Below are 20155 nucleotides of genomic sequence, written 5' to 3' on the forward strand. Positions count from 1 at the left end.
CCAAAGACCCAATTGTCCAGGGGTCCTCTCGTCGCCCCAGTCAGTTCTCCGGATTTCCTTTGGACGAAAACAACCCCAATTTGCTGTGGCACGCCCAGGAGCACGTTTCCTCGGTCTTTAAGAGCCTGAAAATGCTTGCTACAATTTCTATTGGCAGCTACCGTGCACCCCCTCAGAATAACTGAATGAGCAACGAAACATCTCTCCAGCACTGAGGAAGGCGGCCCGGGGCGAACGTATTGGACTGGGAAATTTAATGCTGGCTCCAGCCTTGCGCGACGCAGCACACGTCCAGAGCTGGAGAGAAGAAAGGAAACTTCCGTTTTCTCCAGAACTGTCTTTTCCACCTTTGGTTAGAGGCCCTTCTTGGCTCCACAGCCCCTGCCAGCCTCTGTCTTCCTTTTCCAGCCCGAGACACCAGCCCAGCGTGGAAAACTACCTGGATGACCCTCTGACAGAACTGCCAGTGCCCATGCGCGGTGCCTGGAACATGCTTGTCTCTGCATTTTCCCGCCAAGCACTCACCCAGTGTGGATGCTGTCAGGATTTTGGCGGCCTCTGAGAGCAGAATCCCAAAGAGAAGGAAGCCCACTAAGAGCAGAGCCCAGCTGCCCAGCCATGCGCACTCCTGCAGAAGCCCCAGAACCCAGCCCTTAGGCTGTGTGCCCTGCACACGCTTAAGGGACCCTGCGCACCAAAGGCACTGTCTATAGGCTTGAGAAGAGGTAGGAGAGGAGAACTTGTCTATCTTCTCTTCTGTCTGTTCTCTCTCACCCTCTGCCCCTTCTTACTCAATTCATGATCAGTTAGATACCCTATTCTCACTCTCCCAAACCAGCGGCAGTGGAAAGGGGGGATTGGTGAACTGAACCCTGAACCCTGCCCTAACGGTGTAAGCACCACTCTCCCCTCCTGGAAATTAATATGAACTAAGAAAACTAGGGACCCTAAGAAATCACGTGGATGACAGCTGCAGCTTGAGGTGATGAGAACACATCTCCCTTTTATGGATCCTTCCCTGACCTTATGGTGCCACACTTCCTTTCTTATTCTAATGACCTTGTCAAACCCAAATAGCTTACATTGAGAGACGCTGTCTCTAAAAGAAACCTTTTGGAGACCCAATTTAAAAGAAATGGGCATTCCAGTGGGAATACACATGGGCATATTCAGGGAGATAAAGGAAGACAATAAGGCTTTTTAAATGAAAAATGAGGACGGTTACACAGGTCATTTTTAGACAATTATCCTTGGCTAGAAGGATCAATAACAAGGGTGACATCTGTCCAAGGTAGGATAGGCAGTTGCTGGACAGATATCCTCACAGAAGTATTTTTTTGTGTAAGGGTGCAGTGGCCTAACCAAGGTTGTGGTTTTTGCAGTCTTATGTGATAGTTCTTGTTATTAGGGATACTGTGTGAGAACCTCCCTTCACCACCTTCCCTGGCTCCATTGGTCAGGGTTTTAACACAGATGACTCCATTTTTATTCTGACAACTTTCATAACCTTATACGGACATCCCTATGCTTCATTTCCCCGGATACCTGCATAAAATTTCTAGCTAGTGTCACAAGCTCATGAACTCTGGAAGCCAATCCCCAAAAGATAATCATCTACAAAGGGGAAATGGCCTACGATTATTACTCAGGCAGCCTCCTTAGAAGATATCATATCCATAAAATGATTCTAGTGTCCAAACGGGTTAAGCCCCCCTGTATTTTCATTTCTTCATTGAAAGCATAAGTCTCTAAAGTTTACATTATAATCCCGAATAAGTATAAAACAGAATTGGGGCTTTTTCCACAGTCTTCTCAGGGACAATTTGAAGACAGCTTACAATTTTACCCCCTTGAAATGTCAGCCCTGGCAAGGGGTGGGCACACTACTCCCAAATATCATCTTTGCATTCCCCATCCTCAATATAATGCTGCCTTTAATAAAGGATTTCAGTGCAATTCTCAAACAGGCAGAGCCAGGCACCTGTCATCCCAGCTACTCAGGAAGCTGAAGCACGAGGATGGCTGGAGCCCAGGAGTTTGAGGCCAGCCTAAGCAACATATTGAGATCTTGTATCTAAAAAACAAACAAACAACAAAATGACAGAGAAAGTCCTTCAATGCCTACATGATAAAGTGGGCCCTTGAATTCTGCTTTGCACTATTACATGTTTTCTGTCTATAAGCCTTTTTTTAAAAAAAAATCTGAATTTAAAGTATTGCATCCTTAGACATTTCTGCAACACAGCCATGTCCATTGGTCACTGAGGAGCTGGTGCAGAGGGCAGAGGCAGGTCTTTACCAGGCATCAAAAGGCTCCAGCCCATTAATTATTTTTGGACCTCCAATAATGCATTAGCAAACAGATAATTTGTTTTGTCATCCCAAACTTATTCTTTAACTCAACAAGCATACTAATAGGTAATCATCTGTGAGGCACTGTTTGGTTGCTACACAGAGTGCATTGAACAACAAAGACAAAACACCTGCCTCCCAGAACTTACATCCTTGTGGGGGAGTCAAATGATAACAAAATAAATAAATCAAATATGTGGTGTGTTAGTGATAAATAACATGGAAGGACACATGAAGGGTGGGGTATCAGGGTGATTCAACTGAACTCTTAAAAATCTCATATCCCTGTCAGAGAGTTCTGAACAATTAGTATTTGATATTAAGAGGTGACTGTTGATTTGAGGATGTGTTATAATATTACTGTGGTATGGAAAAAGAGAGACTCTCAGAGATACATTCTAAAATATTTACAGATGAAATGCTATGATATCTGGAATTTGCTTCAAAATTCTTTGGGTGACAAGGAATGGAAAATGAGTGGGGGCACAGAAAGTATAAAGAAAGTTGGCCAACGTAGTAGTCCATTCTCACACTGCTATAAAGAACTACCTGAGACTGGGTGATTTAGAAAGAAAAGAGGTTTAATTGGCTCACGGTTCCACAGGCTATTACAGGAAGCATGGCTGGGGGTGCTCAGGAAGCTTACAATCATGGTGGAAGGTGAAGGGGAAGCAGGCATGTCTTACAGGGCTACAGCATCGAGAGAGAAAGAGTGAAGGGGGAAGTGCTACACACTTTCAAACAACCAGATCTCGTGAGAACTCATTCACTGTCATGAGAATAGCAAGGGTGAAATCAGCCCCCATGATTCAATCACCTCCCACCAGGTCCCTTCTCCAAAACTGGGGATTACAATGCAGCATGAGATTTGAGTGGGGACACAGAGCCAAACTGTATCAGCCAGGAGTTGGTAATCATTGAGGCTGGATGGGAGACACCAAGCACAGCTTTTTTTTTTTTTTTTTTTTTTTTTGAGATGGAGTATTGCTCTGTCACCCAGGCTGGAGTGCAGTGGTGCGGTCTCGGCTCACTGCAACCTCCGCCTCCCGGGTTCACGCCATTCTCCTGCCTCAGCCTCCTGAGTAGCTGGGACTACAGGCGCCCGCCACGATGCCTGGCTAATTTTTTGTGTTTTTTTTTTTTTTTAGTAGAGACAGGGTTTCACCATGTTAGCCAGGATGGTCTCGATCTCCTGACCTCGTGATCCGCCCACCTCGGCCTCCCAAAGTGCTGGGATTACAGGCATGAGCCACCGTGCTCGGCCCAAGTACTGCATTTATAAATGTTAGAAATTTTTCACTGGAAAGCTTTTAAAAGTCTCTTCACATTATTCAATTTTTTTCTCATAGTTCTCTGCATTTTTGTGCTGTACTCTTTGACGCCATGGCATTACATGCATACATGTTGACAATTATTATATTTCAGATATTGTAGCCTCCCAGTCAAACAATCTTCATTATGAAGGTACCATTTAGCATGGCTATAATAACATTATCTTATCTATAGACCTTACTCAAATTTAGCCAGTTGTCCCAATAACATCCAATGTGGTATGTGGTAATATTATTTTTCTGGTGCAAAATTTAATCCAGGATTATTCAGGGCATTTGATTATCCTGAAGATTTCATCCCTTCAGTAAAGACTGATTTCTCAGCCTTTCTTTGTCTTTCATGTCACTGACATTTTGAAGTATACAGGCCATTTATTTTGTAGAATGGTTCTGTTTGGATTTGTCTGATGATTTTTCACTATACTTTGTGTTGTGGAGTTTTGCTGAAAATACTACAAAGGTACATCATCTCTATCTCAGTGAATCACAGTAGGAGGCACATGACCTGAGATGGTCCCATTATTCGCGATACTGAATTTGATCATTTGGCTAAGGTCACGTCCACCAAAATTCTCAACCGTAAAGTTACTATTTTCCACCTATAATTAGTAATTAATTTGTGTGGTGCTATTTTGAAACTGTATAAGCATCCTATTCCTTATCAAACTTTCACTCACGTTTTATCATCCTTTAGGATTCTTGTATGAATCAATTATCAAGATGACGGTGGCAAATTAATGCTTTTTAGACTCTAACATTCCTTCTATGTTTTATATCACATTTTGTTTTAACATTTGTCTTCAGTCCTACCTATCTATCTAATCTATTTATTTATTATCAGTATTGTTTCTTGAATTCTTATTTATTCAGTAAGATATAACCTATTACTGTCATTGTTCATTGTGTTGCTCCTGTGGAAGCTCCATTATTTTGGAGCTTTTTATTTCTTTCTTGCACATGATGCTCTAGGCTTATCTTGCACTTTCCCTGTCCCAATTTTAGAACCTACAATTTCTTAAGGAAACCTTTTAGTGAGGAGTGATATTCAGAAACAGGGTATGTTGCCCTGGTGTGTTCATTGCTAATGAAGTGCCATTGTTTGTAATTCCTCTTCCATAGACAGAGCTAAGAAACATAAATATATAAATGTGGGTATAAAGAATACATACCTATATTTCTCCCTATACCTATATTTATATTTGTATTATGAAAAACTACAAATGTATACTGATAACTCTAATTCCAATACAACACTACAGAGTTATTCTAATCTTCCCCTTTCTCACATTTCTAATTCCTTTTTCCAAAATAAGAAACCTGAATCTCACTGTCATTGTTGCATTTACTCAATCCTAGTACGTACAGAAATTAGGTTAGATACACTAATTTGCCAGCTGAGAATAACACAATTACTCAATAGACTACAAGATTCGTTTGGAGTTCTTTTTTTTTCTTTTGATTGATTCTATACAGTATATAGTAAAAGTACTGTGTTTAAAAGGTAATGATGCTAATTTTTTTCAGTACAGTATAGTTACATTTTCATTTGGAAAAAAATTGATTTCATTTGTTTCCATTCGTATTTCAGTTCTTGCCTTTTCTCTCCTTGTTTATTTAAACATATACTTGGTATGTAAAATATTAACTTTTCCAAAATCCAAACTATGTAAAAACATAAATCCATGGATCCTTCCACCCTATTCAAACACCACCCTCATAGATAATCTATCACACTCTGGTTTATTCCCTCTGCACTGTTTTTGCAAGGCAATGCACATAGATATATATTTTTTTCATTATCCCCCATACACATACTTCCCTTTTGCTTATAAAAAAAAGGATACATCCTATAGTTACTCTTACTCTTTGCTCTTTTTTACTTAGCTATATTGGAATTTGCTCCATGTTAGCTTGTTCTGCTTTTGTTTATTGTAGTTTAAAGCTGAATATTATTTCAGTATGTATATGTATCATAGATTCTTCAATTTTAAGAGTTCTCAGTTTATCAGAAATATTAGTTCTATGTGTGAGATATATGTTGCAGCTATGTTTCTCCGACTTTTTAATTTGGATCGCTAATCTTCTTACCATGATTTTCGCCATGCCAAAGTCTTTTGTGTCAAATTAATTTACACTTCTCTTGTTGTATCAGGATTTTTTCTTCCTATTTAGAAAGTCTCTCCCTATACACAGGCTATCGAAAAATTCACTTTTTCTCTTAGACTCAGCATGGTATCATTTTTTGTACCTAGATATCTGGTGTATTGGAATTCAGTTTTTGATATAGTGTGAAGTCTGGATCAAATATTGCCTTTTTTCTCAATATTATCCAGTTGTCCTAGCAGTATTCATTCCAGGCACTATGCCAGGTTCTATAACAACAAGATAAATAGGAACCAGTCCCTGTCTTTATGACCTTATGGTTTCTAAATAGGAAACAGATATTGTAATAAATAATTGCGATATAGTAAGAAAAATGCTTCAAAAGAGAATGCAGTGAGCTCCATTTCAGGTGTAGTGGTCAGGCACAGGCTTACCAATGTGAACACAATGACACTGGATACTGACAGATAAGCAGAAGTTTCTCATTCCAGCAAGAATAGGATGATATTTCTGAGAGAAGGAAGGGCATAGACAAAGCCCAGAGGTTAAAAACAGCAAAATGTGTTCTGAGGGGGTGTAGTGAACATTTGGAAAAGAGTGGGAGGAGAACTGCTCCAGGTGTGCCTAGATTGGTAGCCAGGACCAAATCATAGAGCCCTTATATTCCACACAATGGGAACAAAGATTTTAAACAGAGAGGGATAACACCAGATTTCTAGGTTGTCGGAGCCATGCTTGCAGCCCTGTGGAGGGTGCTTGGACAGAGCAAGATTAGAAGCATCATTCTGGCTCATTGGCTGCTTATGATCAGATTTTAGGGATGCAAGTTTATACAACTGGCATAAAGTTGACCTCAATGAATTACCAAGTGTTAGAGAAAGGCTATGTGCTGGGGTGGGAGGGGAGTTGCTGGCCAGGAGGCTTATCCCTAAGACCTTGTGTTGTTCATGAGGGGAATGAAATCGTGGCTGTTGATTCAACAGAAAACACAGGGAAGGATCCATGTCTGCCCTTCATGGGAGTATGGCCATCGATCAATTCATGTGGTTTCATAAGAATTACAGCAATGAAACCTTGTATTATACGCACACAGATACACACACTCTAATGTACTTCTGCATGCTTCATGCTTCTGGCTCTTGTGTCATGAGAACTCACAAAATAGATAGACATCCAGCACTCAGCTCTGCAGACTCGCAAGCAAATCCTTTCAAGGAATTGGCAAAGTTTTTGGTGGGGGGCATTCTCTATTTCTGCAGGAGCATTTGTAACAGTTTCATCTTTTGATCTGAATTGTTTCAAGATCTGTTTCACAATTCTAGAATTAAACAATCTAAAACTATGGTTCATCCAGGGCCACTCCATATGCCTGTTTTCTACTCTATGTTTTTAACTCATCAGACTCCATGCATTTGACAGTTTTATTACAGTGGAATTTCATTTTATTTCAGAACTCTAAAGCAAATAAAAAGGTACAATCATTTGAAGGTAAAATATTTCATGAACACCAGCTATCAGAGAGGTAGTTTGGTGTTACTCTAAGGAAGATAAAAAAGAAAAGATATGGGCTATTGATGACATGATGGAGCAACCAACCACAACAGCCCTGAATGGGCTATCTTAGGGCTTTATCAAGAAAGATGAAACAAATGAACAAAAACTCTGAGGGTGTTTACGCCATGGTTTTTCTTGCTTCTGTTCCTGGCAGATTAAGGTAATCTCTAAGGTTTTACCATATAGAAGAGTATTAACTGCCATGTAGGGGATGGAAGATGGAATTCTTCTAAAATCAACAAAGTCTTTAAAACTACCTTAGCCACTGGTACCTGAAGCCACAAAGTCTTACACATGGGTTTCCACTTCACTACTTGAGGTTCCCTGTACTCCATTTATAAGACAGGAATCTTAAGAAGGAAACTGTAAAAACTGAAATAAAGCAGTATCATCTGTGACCAACTGCAGGCTCCATGTCTGATCAGCAAACGAGGTGCTCCCTAAGGAAGGGGTCTCAGGCAAGGAGCAAAGGTCTTGGCAGGGGTTCTCCTTTCCTAAATGCAGGAGAGCAGATCAGGTTTCCTGAGCTTTGAAGAGAGCTTATAGGAAGGGCAAGATATATGCATAAAATAGAAGAATTTGAAATGGAAGATATGTCAAATATTTCCTGTGTTTTTTTATGAAAAGTGATATAAGGAGAAATGGGGACTGGAGACTGGGAAGTCATCTAAACAAGGAGGATGAAGTTGTCAGAGTCCTGTGTCTAGGAAAAGGGAGAAAGGAGAAGGCAGGGCTGGCAGGTGAAAGTTTGTATCTGATCTGGGGCTCCAAGTCACAAGGGGCAAGTCAAGAAGCCTGAGTGGTGCATGAAGATTTCTAAACAGAGGCAGAGAATAGAAAGAAGCAAGTTGCAGGATCAGTGGCAGGTGGAGCTGAAGAGAGAACAGAGGGGTGGCCTGTGCTGGGGTGGAGAGAACCTTCAAAGGACCAGGGATGCCCTCCCCTCACCCAATGCTACACCTAGCCTCACGTCTTCTTCACTTTCCTGGCGCCACGCAGCCACCTGGCCACCACACCCAGCAGCTTCCCACAAAGCCACATAGTGCCCAGAGTGAGCCCCAGCAGAAACACAAAGATGTCAATGAGGTACTGCTCATGCCAAGGCTGCTGGAAGGCATAGGGCTTGAGGTGCGCTGCCCCCCCAGTCTGGAGGATGTGGTTGATCCAGCCCACCAGCCGCTGTGCGGGGCTCAGGGGCTGAGAGTGCAGGATGACACTGGCTGCCACCACTGCCGACTTGTACCTGTTGGCAGAGACAGAGAGGGTGTGTTACTGACGTAGCCTCACAAGTCTTACAGACTTTGTATTGCATGAGCACACACACAAGCATACAAACACTTTTCTAACACATGCACCAAGGCTGGGCTGCAAAGAAAATTTGTTGGCATGGCCTTGCCACTGTCTCACTGAATCCTCTTGAGAAGTTCAATAAAAACACCCACATACAAAGACCAATGATTAATTCTAAAAGTGTTAAACTGTAGGAAAGTGATTAAATCTCTAAGAATTAGTCCATATCCCTAGGATGCTTATGGTATACTAAAGGAAAAAATATGTATGACCATATATGAGAAAATATGTACCTGATTCAGGGTTTGTGTTTCTGAAACCATAATAAGGTATTCAGTCCTTCTTGATTATAAGATCATTGGCTGGATGGGCAGTAACCAAGAAAGTCACTATGCCACTTTTATTTCCTCACTTAACTGAAATTCATGGAAACTTATTTTGTGGCAGGCTCTGCAGTAAGCACTGGGAACAGAGTTGGAAAAAAGAGAGAGACGTTGCTGTACTTATGAAGCTGACTCTCTACTCTTTTGTGTTGGGGGCCAGACAATTAATAAAAACATAAATAAATGGAGTCATTACAAATCTTGAAAAGTGTTAGGAAGGAAATAGTATATTATGATTAGGCTGAGTGGGAGAGGAGACTAGTTAGGATTGTCAAAGACACAACCCTGTCTATGGAGGAAACATTGGAGAAGAGATGCAAATGTCATGAAGGAGCCAGTCCTGTGAAGAGAAAGGAAGGGTGTTCTAGGGAGCAGCACAGACGAAGAAGCCAGAGGTGAGAAGAGCAGGCACACTGGGGAAACACACAAAGAAACCCCCTGCTTCAGTTGGAATTCCACTGGAGGGACTCCCAAATATAAGATCAGTCAAAGAGATCATGTGTATATAATTTGTCACCATCACAACCTTAAGGTAGGAAAGTAATTCTCAGCATCTAACCTAAATTAGTCTTCCTAGAGACTTACCAGAGAAAACAGGTGGGCTGTTAGCATCACACACATGTTATTCCATGTCACAGAAGTTTCAGCTATTATTGTGAAAAATACATACAGAGTATCCCTTGTGTTTTCTATCTTCATTCAGCCTTAGTGACCACATGCTTAGAGAGCCACATACCTCTTGTCTTCTATGACTTGTTTCATTGTAAGTGTCAGTGTGTCGGCTGTGACCTGATTCAACTGGATAGAGACACCATAATTTTTGGCTACTACTCGGACCATGTTTCCATGCTGGTCTCCATTGACTGGTAATCCCACCATGGGCACACCATGACGGATGGCCTCCATTACGCTGTTCTGCCCACCATGAGTGACAAAAAGACGGATGCTGGGGTGAGCTGTGGCAAATAAGAAAGAGAGTGGAACACTTCAGGATGAAAAATTTTGGAATACCAGGTAAAGCAGAAAAGTCAGATGAAACACCAATGAAATCAAGGTCTGTTGAGAAAATGAATTCACTGATTTTGCTTGGGACACACAAGTGTGAACATTTCAGGATACAAGATTCAAGCCTCCCTTTCTGTAGAGATTCCTAACCTCAGCCCCAATCCATCTAAGACTCTGAATGCAGGGAAAGCTGGAGAGAAGAATGATAAGCAAGGCATATTTCTCCATCCATGCAGCCATCCTTCTCTCTTCACCTCATCTCTCCACTTACTTCCTGCTCTCTGTTGCTTCATAGTACCTACACTGTATGTGCTGTTTTCTCCATTTGAAGAATGCTGTGAAAGCAAGGAATAATAAACCATACACTTCTACTTCCGTATTTCTAGTTCCTGTCTGCCTGTCCCACCCTTATTTAGAGCAAGCTAGTGACTTTTGATAATGAAGAGTTAAATCTGTGTTTCTCAACAGATATGTGGATTCGAATCTACTTGTGTTCCTTTGAAAATGAAAATATTTTTCCTTGTCCCATGTCTTATAAATTAAATATACAGAAACCTGTATCTTAATTTACCAAGCTGACTTTGAGCCATAAACTTAGTTATGAATCTCTGATCCAGTCACTGAGGATGTCAGTGAGAGGTCTCCAAAAAGTATCACAAGGACAGTAAAACCTATTGAACTGTAAGAAGCTCTGTTACCAAATGACTCAATACCTGGCTATGTGATTACTCAGCTTGGCACTAATATTGTGGCACATCCTTCAAACAATGTTGGCATCAATGTTGTGAATGTATGAGTCCTTCACATCCTTAGTAGATAAAAAGATGTATTTATATAGGTATACGTGTGTTTGTGTAATGGCACATTACTAAACAGGTGGTCAGAAGGCCACAGAACAGGGGCAACATACTCCCAGATATATGCTCTTGGAGTTTACATATTGTCTTAGATTGTGTTGGGGTGACTCTGTTCAGTGTCAAATGTAGTAGGGTCAAGGCAACATGACCACATACATATCACCTCTGGTTGGAAACTTCAGGCCTCGCTTGGGTTAGAAAGAAAAAGAGAAAGTGGCTGTTTTCACCATTTTTGAAGTACAGCCTGATTCCCAAAGAATTCCAGCTGGCTGTTCTTTTCCTGTCCTCTGAGCATTACCTTTACCTATGAGTAGCTACTACGTAGGCTGGTACAAATGCCCAGCTAGAGGTCAGTACACTGATGAGCACCAAAGGCAGGTCAATGGAAAGAGAAGAGCAGACCTAAGCAGTCCTTACCCAGGAGGTCACTCTGAGGAAGCCAGTCCACGATTTTCACATTTGTGGCCAAATGAACATCTCTGGGCCAATGAGAACTCTGACATGTCCATATCACTCCTTGAGGGAGGTGGGCAAAGGCACTGTGCATCTTCTTGAGGTCTTCCTGGGACTGATGGGTGTTCAACACGGAGCCAAAGGCCACAAGGACAAACCCTGCATCCCCAAAGTTGGCAATGAAGTTCTCCAAGTCCTAGAGAGAGATGACAAAAGAAAGGAGGTGGCAAAATTGAGAACGCCTAAGTGTCCATGAAATGAAACCCAGTCTATTTACTAAACATACCCTCCCATCAGTGCCTTGTCTTCACTCTCCTGAAGCTATTATTATGGCTCCTGGCACAGCTCAGTGACCTCTGCACTGTGCTCATATTGTGTCTGGATGACCTAGAAGTCATTTTTCTGATACCTGAGGACACGTTTTTGCATATAAATTATAAATTTGTGATTTTTTTAAGTTTTTGTTCCTGTTATTGATGTCTAGCTCATCCTATTGGGATCACAGAAAACGCTTTGATGAGTTCAGTCTTCTGAAATGTATTGAGATTTATATTGTAGCCTAACATACGGACTATCTTGGGGAATATTCTGTGTGCATTTGAGAAGGTGTAGTCTGCTGTTGTTGGGTGGAGTATTCTCTAAATTTCTATTAGGTCCAGTTGGTTTATGATGGTGTTCAAGATAACTCTTTCTTTATTGATCATTTGTGTAGATAATCTTTCCATTACTAAAAATGGGGTATTGAAGTCCCAAGCTATTGCTTTAGTAATGTCTATTTCATCCTCAATTCCATCAATTATTGCTTCACATATTTTGGTGCTCTGTTGTTTGGTGCATATATATTTATAGCTCTTATATATTGTTGATGATATTTCATATATTATTTTTAAATGATACTTATAATATTATAATTATGTGAATGCAAACATAAAATTTTATATTGTGTAATGCCTTTCTTTGTCTCTTGTAAATATTTTTGACATATAGTCTATTTTGTCTGATATTTGCATAGCTACCTAGCCTATTTTTGTCCTCAGGTAATTCTTAAGAAAGATTATGATGTAATGCCCTAAAACTTAGCTCTAGCACTGTTTCATCAATTATTACTTCCAAACATTTCTTCAGACTCTTCCTCTCTCAGCATTTTTGTGACTGTCTCTAGTTCTGAGCCCCTCATTCTACTGGGTCATTGTGTAGGATAACTTGATTCCATCCAGCAAAACACTGCCTGAACTACCATCTCAATTAACAAACTGAAAACAGCTTTGTTGTTCTTGTAATTATAAAATCATTATATAAAATCAAAAGAAGCAGAGCAATAATGTTAATCAGCAGCCGCATGCCCTTGTTCTTTCAGAGAAACATTTGAAAATCAACTGGAGACTGACTCAAATAACTCCGTAGAGTTTTGAAACCCAGTCAAAGATACACAGCAAGCAACCAAATGCCCAATCAAGAAAAAGCCACTTTCAAACAGTATAAATTTCTAATCCATTTTATTTACCTTTGCCCTGGAGTGGCAGACCACAGTCCACAGGCAAAAGCTCAGCTGTGCATTCTTTCCCTCAGCCAGAAGGAGCAGAATAGAAACTATTTACAACATTCTAACCTGTCTGTTGGCTACTTAGTGACTGGTTTGTCTCACCTGATTCAGAGCTCACACTGGGAATGGTGACATAGCTCAGATTTCAAGCTGACAGAAGTCATAGAAAGCAGTGGTAGGTACCATGACGTATGAAAGCTTAAGGGATACTGCAGACCTATGAAGGCTTGGGTCAAGAAGTTATGGACAGAATAATATAATAGAACATCTAAAGTCCAAGAAGAGTCTGGGCGAGGTTCATTGGGAAATTAAGGCATTCAAAAACAGTTGAGCATACAGAGGGAATTGGAGGAAGAAAAGCACACACAAAAGTCCAGATGAGACACATAACCAAAAAATACCTGAGAAGACCTTAATCTTGATCAAAACACTCAAAACATGCTCTTCCATGCCAGACTGCAAAGACTGACAGAAGTAACTAATTGTTCAAATGTCCAATTTTCAACAAAAGATCACAAGGCATACAAAGAAATAGTCAAAATGCATAATTTTAAAAAACAAAATAAATATCCAGAAACCCTTCCTAATGAAACACAGGCATTGGACTTACTACACAAATATTTTTAAAGAAACTGTCTTAAATATGCCCAAGGAGCTCATGGAAAACATGGGAAAAAACTAAAGTAAACAAGAAAAACAATATATAAACACATTTAGAATATCAACAAAGAGAAAGCTTTCAATTTAAAACAGGAAATTTTTGGGGCTCAAATATGAAATCATTAAATTGAATTTTTTTCTCGTGGGCAAAAGAAATAATCAGTGAACTTGAAGACAAATTATTTGAAATTGTCAAGTCTGAGAAAGAAAAAGAAAAAAAGAATGAACAAAATGTAAGGGACAATAGGACATTATCATGTGGATCAATATGTGCACTACGAGAGAAAATGAAAGGGAAAGAAAGGCTATTTGAAGAAATAATGGCAGATAACATGATTCTATATATTTAAAACCTTAAAAATAACATACACACACACACACTAAAGATTAAAAATCTATTAGAACTAATAAACAAATTCAGCAAAGTCGAAGGAAAAAAGTCAAGTCTCCAAAGTCAGCTACATTTCCATACACTAACAATGAACAAATCAAAAAAGAAATTAGGAAAACAATTTCATCAACAATAATATCAGAGAGAATAAAATAAACTTAACCAAGGAGGTGAAAGATTTTAAAATGAAAACATGAATATTTTGCTGAAAGAAAGTAGACACACACACAAAAATGGAAAGGCATTCTGGCTTCATGAATTGGGACACTTATTAAGATGTCAAATATGTACAATCCAAAGGGATGTACATATTCTATACAAACCCTATCAAAATCCCAATAACTTCTTTTGCAACAGAAAAATCATTCTAAAATGTGTAAGAAATATCAAGAACCCTGACTATTCAAAATAATATTGAAAAAGGGCAGAGAAGAAGTTCTCACAATTGCTGATTTCAAAACATATTACAAAGTTACAGTAATCCAAGTAGTGTAGTACTGCCATATAGATAGACACATGGACCAGTGGAATAGAAGAGTGAGCCCGGAAATAGGCTTTTGCATTATGTTCAAATAAATTTTGATGACAGTGAAATGGGAAAGTTCCCTGACCCCCCCTCACAGGATATGTGACAAGGGTGTGGCTTGTCAGTTTGGCCGCAGCCTCCGCTGCTGCTCAAACTCCTTACAGAAGGGGGAGCATGCAGATGGGCAGGTGTATGAGCCTGGGTGAGTGCTTTGGGGCTCTGGCCCCACAGCAGTATATAAGGGTGGGTGCCTGCAACTCCTAAAGCCCAAGTGAGCATGGTGTGTGTTACAGTGCACTCTTTTAGCTTTGCAATCTACAGACGACTTAAGTGTTAACCAGCTCAATGCCCTCTTGGTACCCAGGTTCTTGTCTGGCATCCAGAAAGAACCAGGTCGCACATGGACTTGAAGATGGTGAATGTGGGGGTTTTATTGAGTGGTGGGGATGGGATGCATGGGGAGCTGGAAAGGAGATGGAATGGGAAGATGGTCTTCCTGGAGTTCAGCCATCCAGTGGCTGATCTCCTCTCCAATCGCCCCCAGCTGAACTTCTCTTGGTGTTCAGACTCTCCTTCTCTTCTCTCTGCCACACCATTATGCCATTCTTCTGCTCTTCTGTTCATCTCCTTTTCATCTGCTTCTGGAACCTGAGGTCTCAGCTTTATATGAGTACAGGAGAGGGGCGCGTGGAGAGCCAAAAGGCAACTTTTGTGTGTGAAAACAGGAATGCATGTTCTCAGTTAGGGCCAGAGGTTTCCAGGCTTGAAGGTGGGACCTTTGCCAGGGAACTGCCCTCTTCTACCCAGTATTTCTCTGTCTCCTAGCCGTGTCATCTCCCCTCTCTGCAGAGGCAAATCTAACTGCCATTAGAATATGGACGATGGCAAATCTTAGCTAATTTCTGCTGACAGGTGGCACTGTTTTGGAGAAAACAGCAGTCAGATTCCTCCCAGAGGTTTATCTAAGGGTCCTTGCAAAAGGGAGCCGTTGTCCGAGGCTCCGGTTGCCTGACCATTTGGAGTTTGATGGCCTCTAAGTGAGAGGAAAAAACAAGTTTTATAAGGTTAAGTATGCATGGGTTAAACAAGCGTATTATACAAGAAAATAATCTAGTGCCAAAGATCACAGAAATAACAAGTGAAAATACTAAAAACATTCTGCTTTGAGCTGTTTCACCCTGGTGAAAGAAATTAAACCTTGTATAGAAGCGGTTCAACTTTAGAAGAGAGACAACTGTTCTTGCCACATCTGTAGCAATTAACAAGTGTACCCTGGGAATTCTGGGTTTTGTGGGCTTGCATGGTGGCCATTAATGCTTCTGCCTCTTTCTTGTGTCCCCCTATCTCTATTGTAAAAGGCAAAGATGGCCACTTTCAGTTAGACCTCTAAAGTATTATCTGGTCCCAGGGCCCATTTCTGCAACTTTCTCCTGATATCAGGGGCTGTCTGAGTAATAAATTTATTCTTCAGAATTAGTTGTCCCTTCACTGAATCAGAAGATAGGGAGGTGTGCTTTACCAAGGCCCCTCTTAGCCTCTCCAAGAAGGCAGTGGGATTTTCATTAAATCCCTGGTCTATCATAGATAGCTTGCTATAATCGAGAGGCTTGGTCTTAGTCCTACGTAATCCACGTAATCCCTCCATGATGCATACCTGAAAGTATCTCCTCCTCCAGTCTCCCATTTCATCACTGGGATCCCATCCAGGGTCATTTACTGGTACTGCTTCTCTTCCAGTCGGATAAAGTTTGCCCCCTTTCCTGACACTATATGTGAAACAAAGCTCATCCCCAAATCTCTCTGCTACTTGCAGAGCAGCCTGCTCCTCAGTGTTCATCAGGATCTGATTCAAAAGTAACACAATGTCTCTCCAAGAGAGTTCAAATACCTGGGTTAAATTCTGGAAAGCCTCTATATATCTGTCAGGGTCATGTGAAAACTTGCCAAAAATCCCCCTTAATGTACTTTAAGTCCTGTAGGGGGAAGGAGACCTGCACCTTACTGGGGCCAAATTCACCTGGCATCTGTTGGAAGGGCAGGAGTGAGACTGGGGCTTGTCTAGGGTGAGGATTCCTAGGATTAGGCAAGCGAGAGACTGAAGCTGGATAGAGAGGTTGAGGTGGACCCAGAGGAGCAGAGCTGGATGGAGCTGGCCTCTCTGCCGGGAGTGCCTCTGGGATTTGTTTCTTTAGTTTCCTGGAATTGCCCTTTGCAGCCTCTCCTGAAATGACAAAGCAGGAGGGCTGGATCAATCCTACACTGTCAGCAAAGATCTAGATTTCCCTGCAAGGTATAAAAAGCCTGCACATGTGGGGCCTCAGGCCATTTGTCCTCACGTCTACAGAAAAGGTCCAGCTGCCAGATGGTATCACAATGAATGGTTCCTTCCTGAAACCAAGCCAGTCCTTCATAATTTGGCCAAACCTTTGTTCCGAGGGCTAGGAGGTGTTTTTCCTCCAGATTCTGAGGGTCAAAGCAGTCTCAGTGGTTCAGGATACACTCCAGAGGAGAATAAGCTGGGGGTGGTGAAGAGAGCTGGTTGCCCATTCTGAAAGATAGGGAAATAGAGGTGTCCCTCATTTCCCTTCCTTCTTTCAATGAAAACTCAGGGTGTGAGGGAGAGAGAAAGCAAGGGACTTTCTCTTCCATCTGTTGTCCCTGAGTCCTGGCAACTTTATGGATGCCACCCACAGGTGCCACTGTGGTCTGCACCCGTGAAGCAGGGTGGGGCTAGAGAATAGGAATTATCTCCCCTCACCTATGCCTCTATTTCCCCTGCTGTTGAAAACCTTTGAGTTCCCTGGGCCTCATTTATGCCTGGAGCATGGCCTCCCTCCATGAAGTGGGGGTTTAGTCAGCAGGAATTTGTCCTGCCCATTTACATTGTGCCTGTTGCCTGACTTTTGATCCCTCAGATCGGGCAGATCGGGTTTTCCTTTCTAGGTCCTCAGCCTGAAACCTGGAATTGAGTTTGGGACAAAAACGGATTTCAGGGGCTGCATGTGTCTGTTTAGATTGTCTCAAATGGGCCCTGCCGAATTTGCAGTTATCAGCCAGCAGGGGTCGCTCCTCCATTATTTTCTCTATCAGAAGCAGCGTGCTGGGAAAAGGAACCCTCTCGATTAGAAAAGGAAAAAAAAAAAGAAAGAAAGAACAACACAGCTTAAGGGGCAAAAAGGGGAGGTCCTGGGGAAAGAACCTCTTGCTCTGTGCAAATAGGTTCCTTTAATCATTACAGCCTTCCCCCGGTTCAGGCCAGGCTGAACTCCTTGGCCAGGGGAGAAAAAGTTCCACTGGGAGGCGCTGGCCAGTTGGTTCATGGGGCCACAATGACAGGCCCAGTTTTTTCCCACCCCTTGTGGCTGTTGGGCATGGCTTGTACATGCTGTGGACACAGCCAGGTACCGAGCTGGGAAGGAAGGGGTTAAGGAGAGGTGCTGTGCACTGCTCATGCCTGTAGTTGTCGGAATGGGGGGTGGGGATGGCACCTCTAACAAAAAACGGAAACCACTTTGTTCTGAATCGCACCTTTGGTGGCTGAGCCAAATGCTCATTCTATTTAACATATTGTTTAATGCATAGGAAGTTTCCATTTGGGAAGATAAAAAAATGTTTTGGAGACAGATGGTAACGATAGTTAGTTGCACAACAATATAAGTGTACTCAATGCCACTGAAGCATACCCTTAAAAATGGTTAAAGTGGTATATTTCACATTATAAATATTTGTCCACAATTAAAATAATCAAAAAGAGAAAAAATATTTGAAAACAAGCATCTGTTATCTCATAATCTCAACTCCCATTATTCTCTTCTTAACAATTTCCACAACTGCCCCAATGCGAAGACCTGACCCACCCTCCTGGTAGCTAAGACCTCAACTAAATCCCCATGGTTTTATTCATGCAATTGAATCTTCTACTACACTAATCTAGCCAGCGTCACCCAGAGAACCCAGTGCTATGGCCATCTCACTTGCACCTCCACATGTTAGGTCCCCCGCTCCCTGACCTGGGGTGCTTTCCCTCCCAGCTCCATTCCTAAATACACTTACCACCAATGCAAAGCCCATCTCATCCATAGATCATTCCCCAACTCTTCCTGCTTACTCAATATAAGATCAGGGAAGGAAGAATAGTCACTTTCATACCTGGAAAGTCCAGGCCAAATCCAGGGTCTCGTGGCCTCTGCACTACACAGTGGTGGGAAGGTTACCTACATCACCTGTGCTTCTGTCCTCCTCCATTAATAAAAATGGAGATGAACACACCTCCCTATAGATGGCAAGATACTAAATATAATAACTTCTGTAAAATGGGAACCCAGTGCTCAGAGGCAACAGGCTGCCAACTCATTTCAGCTCTCCTCCCTTTGAAAACCTTCTATAGCAGTGGTTCTGAGTCTGTGCTGTTTGAATCACCCAGGCAGCATTTACAAATTACATTGGCAGGGGCCCACCCCAGACAAATCAAGTCAGAAAGTCTAGGTGGAACCAGGAGCCAGGGCTCTACAGGCAGGGAACACTGGAGATAACACTGTCAGTTCTTGCTGTCAGTCCCACGCAGTCCCACCCTGCTTACCCCGAATCCACAGTGTTGTCTGTTTCACTGTGAGTAGCTCATCTCCTTAACAATTATTGCATGTAATGGGCACTAACTACGTATTTATTTTACACATAATCACACAACATAAAAATTAAAATGAAAATAGCAACTTTAATTAAAGGGCTCATCCCACTGATTCTAAGACCAGGGCATGGCAAGAGAGGAGCCAATTTAAGGAGATCTTCTATCTCAGGATCCTGCAAGGCCTGACACTGTACTTGCCAAACCCTGAAAGTCAGCACTTCCTTTAAGAACGTGCCCTAGGTGCCTCCTTTGCCTATCCCTACTTCAACCTCAGGATCCCACTGGCAGGTGGCAGCCACCAACTATGCACCCAAGGATTCTATGTGAATCCCAGACTGAATGCTGAGGGTTCACTTACTTGTGGTACTGGTTTAATAGGTTTTTCCATCAAGCCTCCAATATAAACAGTGTTGGGAAGCAGGGGCCGGGCAAAATCAAAGGCAAAATCAGAGTTAACAAACCACAACTCTGCTTTCAGTAGAAGATGAGACAAAACCGGCCTAGAGCCTTCTGGGAAATGCTCCTTGATGGTGTTGTCAAATGTAGACTGCATGTCCCATTGGATCCTGGAGAAACTAAAGAACATCAGAAAATTCTTCACTCGGCCCCAGAAGTCCATGTGATCAGTCAGCAAGGAATGGAATACTGGAACATAAGACAAGGGGCTTGGTAGCCCAAAATCCAAAGAGCCGAATGTGGTGGGAAGAATGGCCACAAATGGTTTCACAAGCTTCTCAGCAATCAGGAAAGAACAGAAATCAAATGCTTCAACAAATACCAGATCATAGTTCTCATTCTTTAAGGAATCCATTATATCCTTTCTGCTTAGCAAATAACTACATTGAGTCCCAAATATTTCCATTAGCTTTACAAGGGCTTCAAATTCTTTTCTGTAATAAAGAAAATAAATAATAAATATTTGGGAAAGTGTAATTTTACAGTATTTGGGAGAATGTTAGACTCAAAAAAAATTTCAGGTATGTTAAGAATATAACCAGTATCCATCAACCCATTCTACAATGTTTCAACAAATACTCTCAGCTCTGGTCACTCTGGTCCAGATATTTCTGCTCTCTAAAA

The 20155-nt window shown here is 41.7% G+C and overlaps 1 protein-coding gene across 6 annotated transcripts in view; it reads right to left on the minus strand.

Annotated features, from left to right (window-relative positions):
- The window catches only part of UGT3A1 (UDP glycosyltransferase family 3 member A1), a 50967-nt gene that overhangs the window by 1696 nt on the left and 29116 nt on the right, over positions 1–20155 (minus strand). For 3 of the 6 annotated variants that reach the window (XM_031003507.3, XM_004058956.5, XM_019013686.4), the window contains 4 exons: positions 19434–19965; positions 11293–11524; positions 9750–9969; positions 1840–8583 (listed from right to left, as the gene is read on the minus strand). In XM_031003507.3, the coding sequence (XP_030859367.2) occupies positions 8307–8583; positions 9750–9969; positions 11293–11524; positions 19434–19965 (1261 nt within the window). In that variant the 3' untranslated portion in view covers positions 1840–8306. Of the gene's footprint in view, positions 1–1839; positions 8584–8923; positions 9970–11292; positions 11525–16084; positions 16997–19433; positions 19966–20155 lie in introns of those variants that run through there. The other 3 variants (XR_010131786.1, XM_019013685.4, XM_055367719.2) reach the window with 3 other exon arrangements.

Source organism: Gorilla gorilla, chromosome 19, assembly GCF_029281585.2.
Source record: "Gorilla gorilla gorilla isolate KB3781 chromosome 19, NHGRI_mGorGor1-v2.1_pri, whole genome shotgun sequence".
Lineage (NCBI taxonomy): Eukaryota > Metazoa > Chordata > Mammalia > Primates > Hominidae > Gorilla > Gorilla gorilla.